The sequence below is a fragment of the Prionailurus viverrinus genome, chromosome B4 (assembly GCF_022837055.1).
Source record: "Prionailurus viverrinus isolate Anna chromosome B4, UM_Priviv_1.0, whole genome shotgun sequence".
NCBI lineage: Eukaryota > Metazoa > Chordata > Mammalia > Carnivora > Felidae > Prionailurus > Prionailurus viverrinus.
In genome coordinates, this window is record NC_062567.1 from 74,653,669 (window position 1) to 74,665,866 (window position 12,198).

The following is a 12,198-nucleotide window of genomic DNA, read 5'->3' on the forward strand; positions in this document are numbered from 1 at the left end:
GGAGACACAGAATCTGAGGCAGACTCCAGGCTCCAAGCTGTCGGCACAGAGCCCGATGTGGGGCTTGAACCCACGAACCATGAGGTCATGACCTGAGCTGAAGTTGGACACTTAACTGACACCCCAAAATAAATACAATTCAAACTGGTGTTTAAGACAGCATGATCCAATAGAACTTCCTTGCTGAAAATGTTTTATATTTGCATTGTCTAGTATAGTAGCCACTAAGCCATGTGTGACTGTTGAGCACTTGAAATGTGGCTCGTGAGACTGAGGAACTGAATTTCTTATCTTGCTTTCAGTTAATTAATAGTCCTATGTGACTAATGGCTACCGTATCAGTGTAGATTTAGAGTAGATTCAACCAGATAAATATACATGTTAAAAATAGGAAGATAGGTTATAAAAATGAAAACAATTCTGTATTATTACATATGTTTAACATCAAAAGATGTATCTCTCGGGGTGCTTGGGTGGCTCAGTCAATAAGCGTCTGACTTCAGCTCAGGTCATAATCTTGCAGTACGTGAGTTTGAGTTCCGCATTGGGCTCTGTGCTGACAGCTCAGAGCCTGGAGCCTGCTTGGGATTCTGCCTCCCTCTCTCACTCTGCCCCTCCTCTGCTCATGTTCCGTCTCTGTCTCTCTCAAGAATAAATAAACATTAAAAAAAAAAAAAGGATTGTACTTATTTCAATTATAACATATGAAATATCTCCCTAAGTTTCTATGTAGTTTTCATAATTCCTGATTTTAATTGTTTTAGAATAAGCCATATTAATTTGTCATAATTTTTAACGTGCTGATATGCTACTTTTCTTTTTTTTTCAACGTTTATTTATTTTTGGGACAGAGAGAGACAGAGCATGAACGGGGGAGGGGCAGAGAGAGAGGGAGACACAGAATCGGAAACAGGCTCCAGGCTCTGAGCCATCAGCCCAGAGCCTGACGCGGGGCTCGAACTCACAGACCGCGAGATCGTGACCTGGCTGAAGTCGGACGCTCAACCGACTGCGCCACCCAGGCGCCCCGATATGCTACTTTTCTTAAAGAATTTTTTAGGGGTGCCTGAGTGCTCACACCCTGTCTCTCTCTCAAAAGTAAATAATAAACATTTTAAAAAATGTATACATATGTGTGTATGGATACACATTTTGATGTGTGTTAATGTATCAGTCTATATGAACATAGGAAATGATTAGGAAGAGGATGTACATTGAAAATGGTTACCCCAGAATAAGGGTGTGGGGTGGCCAGTAGAATAAATTGGGATAGAGAATAGGACTTTTTATTTTACTTATATATTTACATTTATATATATGTATATATATAATGTGTGTTGGAGAGAAGGCGATTGAAAACAATTGCTAATATAAGTTTATTTTATTATTATTATTATTTTTTAACGTTTATTTATTTTTGAGACAGAGAGAGACAGAGCATGAATGGGGGAGGGTCAGAGAGAGGGAGACACAGAATCTGAAACAGGCTCCAGGCTCTGAGCTGTCAGCACAGAGCCCGACGCGGGGCTTGAACTCACGGACCGCGAGATCATGACCTGAGCCGAAGTCGGCGGCTTAACCGACTGAGCCACCCAGGCGCCCCGCTAATATAAGTTTAAAACAAATGTCTGCATCTAAAAAATCTTAAACTGTCATTACTTCTAAAGTCATATAAATTAAAGTATGTAGAATATTTGTTGTGTGGTAGTGGATGAGAGATAATTATATACTCCTGAAAAAAAATATTTTCAATTAAAACATACATTCAGATAAGTGTGTTTTGGCTTCCTGGTACCCAGAGTATAAAAGGAGAAAAAAAGTTGCATAATTATAATCTGATAAGAGGGCACAGAGATGAGGCATTAGAGTCTGAAGGGGATTTATTTCGTGGGATTGCATAATGGTAAAATGTTTTCCATTTGATCATATCTTATGGGTGTTTCATGTAAGGTTTGAGAGGAAAGCATTAACATAAGTATAATTCATTGAGGGGCGCCTGGGTGGCCCATTTGGTTAAGCATCTGGCTCAGGTCATGATCTCACAGTTTGTGAGATGGAGCCCCGCGTTGGGCTTCTGCTCTTCTGCTCTGCGCTGACAGCGTGGAGCCTGCATGGGATTCTCTCTCTCCCTCTGCCCCTCTCCTGCTCACTCACTCTCAAAATAAACAAACATTAAAAAAATATATATATATATATGTGTGTGTGTGTGTGTGTATATATATATATATATATATATATATATACACACACACATAACTCATTGAAAAATGCTGTGGGGCACATAGTAATGTGACCTCTTTCTCATGACAACCTTATTGGTGATTTTCACTAGGAAGTAACTTGAATAGATTACATTTTTAAAATATCACTTAAGTAAATAACATTTAGTACAATTTAATAGTGGTTACCCCTAGACAGCAGAGCTCAGAAACAAAGTATGAAGATATATATATTTTCATTATGTAACCTTCTATCCTCTTAAAAATTTTCCCATAGGCATAGGCCCGTTTAATCTATTCAAAAATATTTTTAAGCTTATCATCTTTTTAATGCTTCTTTTGAATAAAAATACACAGTGTGTTAATGTTTCCTTCTACTGATTTTTCCTTTAAAAGTTAGCCATTGGTACCCTCTCCTAATGTTCCAGAACTGCTGTGACAGCATTAGCAATTAGCATGCAGTGCTCCATTGAGCCCATAATGTGTTTTGACTAATCTACAGTTTGAGACTAAATTTAATATTAGTGCACCTGAACTATAAAATTTTATAAAGAAATGCCATTTTATTTATTTTATTTCTTTTACATATAGTTCACCCAAAGTAGTTAACAGTTACCAAGTGGAACTGCATTCAGACCTGTTTTAATAAGTAGTGGCTGGGTTTTTTTTCACCAATCCTTTGCAATTAGTGTATTGTACAGCCTTACAATAGCTATGTTCTCTCTTTGGTTAAAGTTGCCATTGCCCCAAATGGAGCCTTACAACTGGCCAGCCCAGGCACAGATGGAGTACAGGGACTTCAAACATTAACCATGACAAATTCAGGCAGTACTCAGCAAGGGACAACAATTCTCCAATATGCACAGACCTCTGATGGACAGCAAATACTTGTGCCCAGCAACCAGGTGGTTGTACAAAGTAAGTATGTTTAAGTGTCTGTGGAAAACATCCCAATGTACTTTCAAAGACACTTAGGAATTAACTCACTCTTCTGACCACACAGCTGCATCAGGAGATATGCAGACGTATCAGATCCGTACCACACCTTCAGCTACTTCGCTGCCACAGACTGTGGTGATGACATCTCCTGTGACTCTTACATCTCAGACATCTAAGACAGATGACCCCCAACTGAAGAGAGAAATAAGGTTGATGAAAAACAGGTAGGTGGTAAAATTGTGCTGCCAGAATGGGTAACGTTTCTGTAAATCTCAAAACGTAACCAAGTGTTAACTGGAATTGTGAGTTAAAAATGAGAGCGTTTGGGGTGCCTGGCTAGCTCAGTTGGTGGAGCACAACTTTATCTTGGGCTTGTGAGTTTGAGCCCCACACTGGCCGTAGATAGAGCTTACTTTAAAAAAAGAGAGCTTTATTTTACTGAGTGTTATGTTGTATCTAGTTCATTTCCAAAGGATCCCATTGCTCAATCTCTTTACTTAATATATGACCTAGAGTTCTTTCATTTTTATTTTGTCTTTTGAATAGTACTATTAAGCAGAGCTTTTCAAACAATATATTTTGTTCTTGCTGGGCTGACAAAAGTTAAATGAAAATAATAATTTGCTGCTTGCCATTGACAGTGAGAAGAGGGAAGAATTCCTAAAAAACCGATGGACACAGAAATGCTAAAAATGAATTTTACCCATGAATATATATCAGTGATTTAACCTCCAGAAACATTTACTTTCATTTTAAATGTATTTTAAACATAGTTGTATCAGCTATATGTACATCAGCCATGAAAACCACCAGTTCTTTGAGAAAAAGAATATAATGGGTACCCTTCTGTAGTGAGTTTAAGGGGAAAAAAAAGAGAGAAAGGACACTAATAAAAACTATATTAGGAATCAAAAAGGGTAGATACCCACATATAAAACAAATATTTAAAAAATTACAGGATTCTGTTTTTAACTCCTCTAAGTTAGAAAATTAGAATAAAAGGATGATTTTCTAGAGCAATAAAAATGATCATACAAGGACCAGAAGGATGCATGTAATTACTTCAAGATAAAATTTTTCTTTACTAAAAACTAAGAGCGAGCATCATTGTAATGAACTTAGTCACATGGCAGGGATTGTCTGTTGTCTTGGAGGTTCCAACAAATGCAATAAGACAAGGATCTGAAGTAAGTTATGTAAATACTAGAAAAGAAGAGCCGTCTTTTTTTGTTGATGATATGGTTGTGTACCTAGGATACCCAAAAGATTTGTTAAGAATTACGTGAATGAGGTTTCTCTTTCTGATAATACGACCTCACTATGTAATATTATTAAAAGCTTGATGAAATATAAAAACCACCCTTTTAAATGATTGGATGAGCCTCCAGGGAAGTAAGAGATATCTATTGAGGTTAGGAATCAATCAGAAGCACAAGACCATGAAGTTCATAAGCACTGAAGCAACCCCTGTATAATCTGTAAATAAATTCATATCTTTGTGATTGGTATAGCTTTGGTATGCAGAGGGGACTAGGGGCAAAACCTGGGGTCTGTGCAACCTGGGGGAACTGGATCAGAGATTGTTATTCTTCATGAAGTCAAGACCCAAGCATAGTTGACCCTTGAACAATGGAGGCGTTGGGGCGCTGACCCCCACCCCCATGCCATTGAAAATCTATAATTTTTGACTCCCCAAAAACTGAGTTGACTAGAATCCTTACTGATAACATAAACAGCCAATTAACACATATTTTTTATGTTATATGTAGTTATATATACTGTATTCTTACAACAAAGTAAGCTAGAGAAAAAATACTAAGAAAATCATAAGGAAGAGAAAATACATTTATGGTACCATATTAAAAAAAAATCTGCATATAAGTAGACTCACACAGTTCAGACCCGTGTTGTTCAAGAGTCAGCTGAAATTTAAAAATGGTCTGGGTCCATAGTTCCCCAACTTTTTGGAAGAAAGCAGTCTTAACACAGCCTTTAACAAATTCCCATACATTGAGTTCTAACAAATACAAGTTGAAAAATCACAGACTGTCCAAGGAATTAGGCCTCCATCATCATATGTGCCAAGCCTTTATGTTACTTTCACAAAAACCTTTGAGGTGTATATAATATTATTTCCAGTTTTTCTGAGATGAGGAAACTGAGGCTTAGGTTAATTTCTTTGCCCAAGGTTAAACTACTCAGTAAGTGGTAGAGGTAGGATTTAAACACACGGGTCCAGGTTTCAGAGTCCAAAGACTTAGATATTCGATAATACTGCACTACCTTTCAGGAGCAAGAGTCATCAGAAAGAGCACACAACAGAACAACCTTTGTCAAGCCTTCAGTTATCTGTCTACTAGATTTAAAGAAAAAAAAGGGTGTCCTTGAAAATCATCAAAGATCAAGAGACTATAAAAATGATAAAAATTGGAAAAGAAAAAATAAAATCGCTCTCCGTAGCAAATATTCATCTGCTTAGAATATCCAGGAGATCATGTACAAAGTATTCGAAAGCTTGAAAAATAACCAGCATTGTACTGGAAACCTTTAACCATTTAGTAGTAAAACAAGAACAGAGGGTATTATGAGGATTTAAATGAAAGGAAATCCTTACCTACTATTTTTTATATAATCGCCTATTTTTTAAAATGGACTTACAGAAAAATTATTAGAAGTAATGAATTTATAACATTGCTAAATATAACACCAGTATTCAAAAATCGCATTTCTTTACATCAGTAATGGTTTGGTGAATAATTATTTAAAAGACACCATTTATGTTATCAACAAAATATCAGAGAAGAAATCTAACAACAAAAGATCTCCAGGACAATTATGAAAAATATTGTACAATGTCTTTGAAAGACCTTAAGGAAGATCTAAATAAAATGGAGAAATAAATACTATGTCCATAGATATGGAAACTCAGTATTATAAAGATGACTATTTTTCCCCCAATTGATCCATAGATTCAATGCAGTTCCAATCAAAACCTAAACAGGTTGTTTGAAGAACTTGACAAGTTGATACTAAAATTTATAGAAGAGTAAAGGGCCAAGAACAGCCAAAATATTCCAGACAAGAATAAGGTGAGGAGATATCAAGTTTTATTTAAAGCTGTGGTAATTGAAATAATGTGATAGTGGCATTGAGGAAAAAAAAAATTGACCAATGAAATAACTCAGAAACTGATCCATGGACACAGGACAGATTATTGGGGGAAGGAGGGACTCTTCAATAAATGGTATTAGGATAATTATTGATAAATGAAAAAATACTGGATTTCTTCCTCACACCATACACAAAATCATTGCAGAGAGATTAAAGACACAAATGTGAAAGATGAAATTTTGAAACTTTTAAGTGAAAATATATAATCTTATGGTTTCAGGATTAGGAAAAGATAACTTAAAACAATGCACACCCCTCCCACAAACATTAACACAAAAGATTAATGAATCTTCATTAAAATTAATAATTTCTGTTCATCTATAGAGTGAAAATACAAGCTCCAACCCTATAGAAGATACTTGAAACATATCTAACAACAACAAAAAGATTTGTTAGAAAAAACCAAAAATATCTTCTAAGTTATTAAGTACAACCTAATGGAAGAAAAATTGGCAAAATATATGAATAGGCATTTCTCAGAAAACACAAGTGGTTAATAATCGTATGAAAGATTATTCACCCTTATCAATCAGTAATCAAAGAAATGCAAATTAATACCACACATTTAGTTACCATTTATCCCCACCCAATTGGCAAAAATCTTCAAAGTCTAACCAGGAAGTGGCAAGGATTTGAAACAGTGAAACTCAGAGACCGCCTATGGCAGTGAAAGTTGGTACAGTCACTTTGGATTAATTGGCCTTATCTTGTACAATTGACCTGGATATGCTCTATGAGCTGTTTCACTCTGTGTATGTGACTGAGACTTTTGCAGGAAGTATGCATAAAAATGTTCACAACAACAAAAATCAGGAAACAACCTAAATAGTAACAGAATGGACACATACATTTTTGTTGTCTTTATTCAGTCTGATAGTGTTCATGTGTATTGATTGATCACTGTAACATGAATAAGTATTAGGAAAATAAAGTTAAGTGAAAACAAGTTGTAACAGAATACATAAAGTGTCATATTTTAAAATAAGTTTTAGGGGTGCCTGGGTGGCTCAGTCGGTTAAGCGGCCGACTTCGGCTCGGGTCATGATCTCACAGCCCATGAGTTCGAGCCCCACGTCGGGTTCTGTGCTGACAGCTCAGAGCCTGGAGCCTGTTTTGGATTCTGTGTCTCCCTCTCTCTGACCCTCCCCCGTTCATGCTCTGTCTCTGTCTCAAAAATAAATAAACGTTAAAATAACTTTTAGAATATAAGCAAACTAAATTATATACAATTTAGAGATGTATAAATATTACTGAAACCATGAAAATAAGTAAAAGATTGAAGCTAGTAATTGCTTCCGGGCAAGAGGCAGGGGTACGGAATCAGGAAATAGCACAGAAATTTCTTCAACAGTATAGATCATATGTTCTCTTATTAAATCAGGTGTTGGGTTTACATGTGTTCATTTTATTTATTATTATGCTTCATAACATTACACCACATACAGTCTTTTGTGTGTATAGTATATCATAATAAATTTTTTTAATTACAGTGATTTATAAGGAAATTTAGTAAGTTTTTCTACTATGAATTACCATCTTGAAAATGAGAAGTAATATTCGCATTAGTGGCAAAAAATCATAAAACCCTTAGTAAACTCAATAGGAAGATCACATTTAAGTTTATTTATTTTGAGAGAAAACTAGAAAATGAGCAGGGGAGAGGCAGAGAGAGAGGGAGACAGAGAATCCCAAGCAGGCTCCACGCTGTCAGCACAGAGCCCAATGTGGGGCTCAAACTCACAAACCATGAGATCATGACCTGAGCCAAAACCAAGAGTCAGATGCTTAACCAGTTGAGTCACCCAGGTGCCCCTAAAATACACATAAATTTATTGTGATTCAAACTAGAACCTCTTTAGGCCTCCATGGAATTGGACAACATAAGATGAGAGTTTACATGAAAGAAAAAAGTGTTCTAGAATGGTCAAGAACAGGAAGAGGCTACTTGTTCCATTAGGCATTAAAACATACTCTCTAAAACCACTGTAATCAAAACTTGGTATCAGCACAGGAGCAGACAATAACATTAGCAAACAAGATAGAGCCCAGAAATAGCTTTTTATGCTAGTTAAGTACAGTACTTCTAAAAGGTGGCATATTTAATAAATGTTAACTGACACCGCATCTGAAAGAAAATTAGACTCCTCTATTTTATATCACATCTGAAAGTAATTCCAAATGGATTAAAGACTTAATTGTGAAAAATTAAGCAATAAAATTAGCTTTAAAATTAAGAGAGAAATATACAGTGCATGGAATTTTAACCTAAGCCAAGAAAAAGACTAAAAAAGAAGCATTTATGGTATAAGATATAAAAATATGAGAAGTCAAATAATAGATTAGAAAATAATATATAAAAACAGGGGCGCTTGGGTGGCTTGGTTGGTTAAGCATGTGACTCTTCAGCTCAGCTCAGGTCATGATCTCATGGTTTGTGGGTTTGAGTCCCGTGTCAGGCTCCATGCTGACAGCTCAGAGCCTGCTTGGGTTCTCTCTCTCCCTCTCTCTCTCTGCCCCTCCCCTGCTCGCACTCTCTCTCTCTCTTCCTCTCTCAAAATAAATAAACTTTTAAAAAGGAAATCATATAAAAACAGATAAAGGATTAATATGTATAATGCACACAGAGTTCTTAGGTTGTCTTTATAATTGCTCATCGTAAAACAGGAAAAGGTATGAATGGAAAAAGGGTATGAATAGGCAGTTTACATAAGAGATCCAAAAGACCGGGGCACCTGGGTGGCTCAGTTGGTTAAGCGTCTGACTTCGGCTCAGGTCATGATCTCACGGTCTCTGAGTTCAAGCCCCGTGTCGAACTCTGTGCTGATAGCTTAGAGCCTAGGGCCTGCTTCGGATTCTGTGTCTCCCTCTCTGACCCTCCCTCGTTCATGTTCTGTCTCTGTCGCAAAAATAAACGTACCTTAAAAAAAAAATTAAAAAAAAAAAAAAAGATCCAAAAGACCAATAGGCTTTTGAAAAGATGTTCAATCTCACTAGTAGTTAGGGATGAAAATGAATTAACAATAAAGTATACATGACAAGGATCTATACCTACTTGGAAACATCATTAAAATAAAACAGTGTAAAAACAAGTTGCAGATAATACCTACAGTACATAATATAAAAAATACTCAAAATAATACCTCTCTACATATGGGATACATGTATGTGACTTCACAGAAATAATCTAAGAGGACATTTACAAAACTGAGTATCAAGCACTGTTTGTAATTAAAACTTAAATAAAAATTGAAGAAACAGTGTCAAAAGCCATAGGACCCATAAATTTCACTCCTTGGTTTTGGGACATATGCTCACAAAGAAACTGGTGTTAAGAACATGCATAGCAGCTAAAATGAGAAACAGCCCCAAGGAATAGATCAATACACTATGGTGATGGTCACACAATGGAATACACTCAGCAACAGTAAGGAACAAACCACCTCGAAGCAACATCGATGAGCCTCAAAAGTATACTGAGTGAAAGGAGACCAGACACAAGGGCGCATACTGTATGATTCTGTTATTTGAGGTTCTAGAATAGGAAAATCTTCATCTGTGGTGGTAAAAATCTGAACATTAGTTGTTTGGGGAGAGGACTGACCAGGAATGGGCACGAGGCAACTTTCTGGGACAACAAAGAAGTTCTATGTCTTGATAAGTGTGGGGGTTATATAGGTATGTGCATTTGCCAAAACAGATTGAATTCTGCACTTAAGATCTATGTATTTTGGTTCTGTAGAGATGTAGAGAGATGACCAGGGAGGATTACTGAGGTGCATTTACCATTTAAAGAATGTGAACTTTTTTTCTAACATTGGTTTTTAATGCCTATATTTAGAGAAGCTGCTCGAGAATGTCGCAGAAAGAAGAAAGAATATGTGAAATGCCTGGAAAATCGAGTTGCAGTCTTGGAAAATCAAAATAAAACTCTAATAGAAGAGTTAAAAACTTTGAAGGATCTTTATTCTCATAAAAGTGTTTGATTAAGAAAGAAAATATTTTTGCAGACTTGCCTAAAAATTAGATGGATTTCTTTTCTTTTTAGTGGAGTTTTATAAATTAAAAGGTCAAAAATGAAGCTTTTTATTTAGGCTTTTGCAACTCAAAGATAATCTTATGCAAGAGATCTGGTGACAGAAGATAAAGTGGAAAATGACCTCAAGGAAGTCACTAGCACAGGTGGAAGCCCTGGAAAAATGAAACCCACTCAAGAAGAGGGAAGTGAGCTCTCACACCAATTTGAATTTCCTAAATGACAATAACCCAAAAATGCCAGAGAAGATGAAATTTGGTAAATTATTTTTAAAATCAGTTTACCCTGTAGGTTTGCATTTCTTACTGTTCCCTAAAATTTACCTTTTTCACTTTGTGTGTGTGCGCGCGCGTGTTTTATTTCTGCCAATAAATTTTAAATTACAAATAGAAAAGCTAATACATAACTAAATATATAAATTATGTGTTCTGATTACGTATACTTGTTCTATCGTCAGATCGTTGAAATGGGTTTTTTAAAGTTTGTTTCTTGGACTTGAGAGGGGTTTTGAGACTTGGGTTTAACTGTTTTTGAGGCTTTGTCCTCAAAGGCATTTAAGGTACATGAATGGAGTATGGTGATTTTGTAACATTTTTTATCAGGATGGAAAGAGAACTTCTGTTTGAAAGTTTGATACTTTTAAATAGTTTGTTTTTTGGTTACTCTGGGAATGGAGATTTTCTACAAATATATAATAAATTGTTTTTTGATTCTATATTCTGTATGCAGTTGAATATACATTACCTATTCTGTTGTGCTTTAATAGAATGGAATGTTTACAGGCCCTTGAGATATTAGAGTATTTTTTAAAAATCTTCTGAAGATACATACCAAAGTTTTCCAAGAGGATTTTATAATCAATTTAATGTAAGGTTTATCAGATTCTAAAATCGTATGGTTATTAAGGCAATTTTATGTTAGAGACTATTTTGTAATGTAGTGAATGGTACATTTCTAAGAAAAGTGACTGCCGATATATTTTTATAGCTAATCTTTATAAATTCTAAAGTTGAGTTTTTAATTATTTTAAATGTTTATATAGTTTAGTAAAAAAAAATATTTTGCATCTCAAAAGTATCATTTTTATATTATGAGAAGTAAAGTTTCCAGATTGGCTAATATTTGAATTGCAAGTTTTGTATACAGTTTATCCAAAGCTCAAGAAAGCCATCCGTACCCCAGTGTTTAACCTCTGTATTCCAGTTTGTATACACTCTGAAATTGTACTGCAGAACTATTGTGCGCTTCTTACACAATATGTATCATATTGTTGTCTGTGAAATTAAAGGATATTTGATAAAATTAAGTTTGCTGAATGTAAAATATATTGTTATGTGAACAGCAAGCTTCCTGATGGCCATTCTGTTAATTATACTAACTACAAGACCTTTCTAGTTTTAAAATAGAGGATAAATTTAAAATTCTGGTCTACACAGCTTGTTTTTAAAAAAAAATTTTTTTAACGTTTATTAATTTTTGAGAGAGCATGAGTGGGGAAGGGGCAGAGAGACACAGAATCTGAAACAGGCTCCAGGCTCTGAGCTGTCAGCACAGAGCCTGACACGGGGCTCAAACTCACGAACTGCAAGATCCTGACCTGAGCCGGAGTCAGATGCTCAACCGACTGAGCCACCTGGGTGCCCCTACACAGCCTGTTTTAAGGGCGGATATCTTTAGGTGTTTGATTCAGTCAGAACCAATTATAATAAACTAAAAGTAGCTCATTTTTTTGTTCTGCAATTGTTTATGGTTAAGGAACCTGTAATGTGGAAATCTCAACACAATGAAAAACTCCATTAACAGTATTTTTTAAATGAGACTCTGTTGATTTGGCAG

At 35.6% G+C, this 12,198-nt stretch overlaps 1 protein-coding gene across 12 annotated transcripts in view; it reads left to right on the top strand.

Annotated features, from left to right (window-relative positions):
- Positions 1–11,668, top strand: part of ATF1 (activating transcription factor 1) — an 82,584-nt gene extending 70,916 nt beyond the window's left edge. For 11 of the 12 annotated variants that reach the window (XM_047866209.1, XM_047866216.1, XM_047866211.1 and 8 more), the window contains 3 exons: positions 2,955–3,137; positions 3,223–3,382; positions 10,168–11,668. In XM_047866209.1, coding sequence (XP_047722165.1) covers positions 2,955–3,137; positions 3,223–3,382; positions 10,168–10,312 — 488 coding nt within the window. In that variant the 3' untranslated portion in view covers positions 10,313–11,668. Of the gene's footprint in view, positions 1–2,954; positions 3,138–3,222; positions 3,383–6,127; positions 6,248–10,167 lie in introns of all 12 variants that reach the window. The other variant, XR_007153887.1, reaches the window with a different exon arrangement.
- Positions 11,669–12,198: the final 530 nt, after the last annotated feature.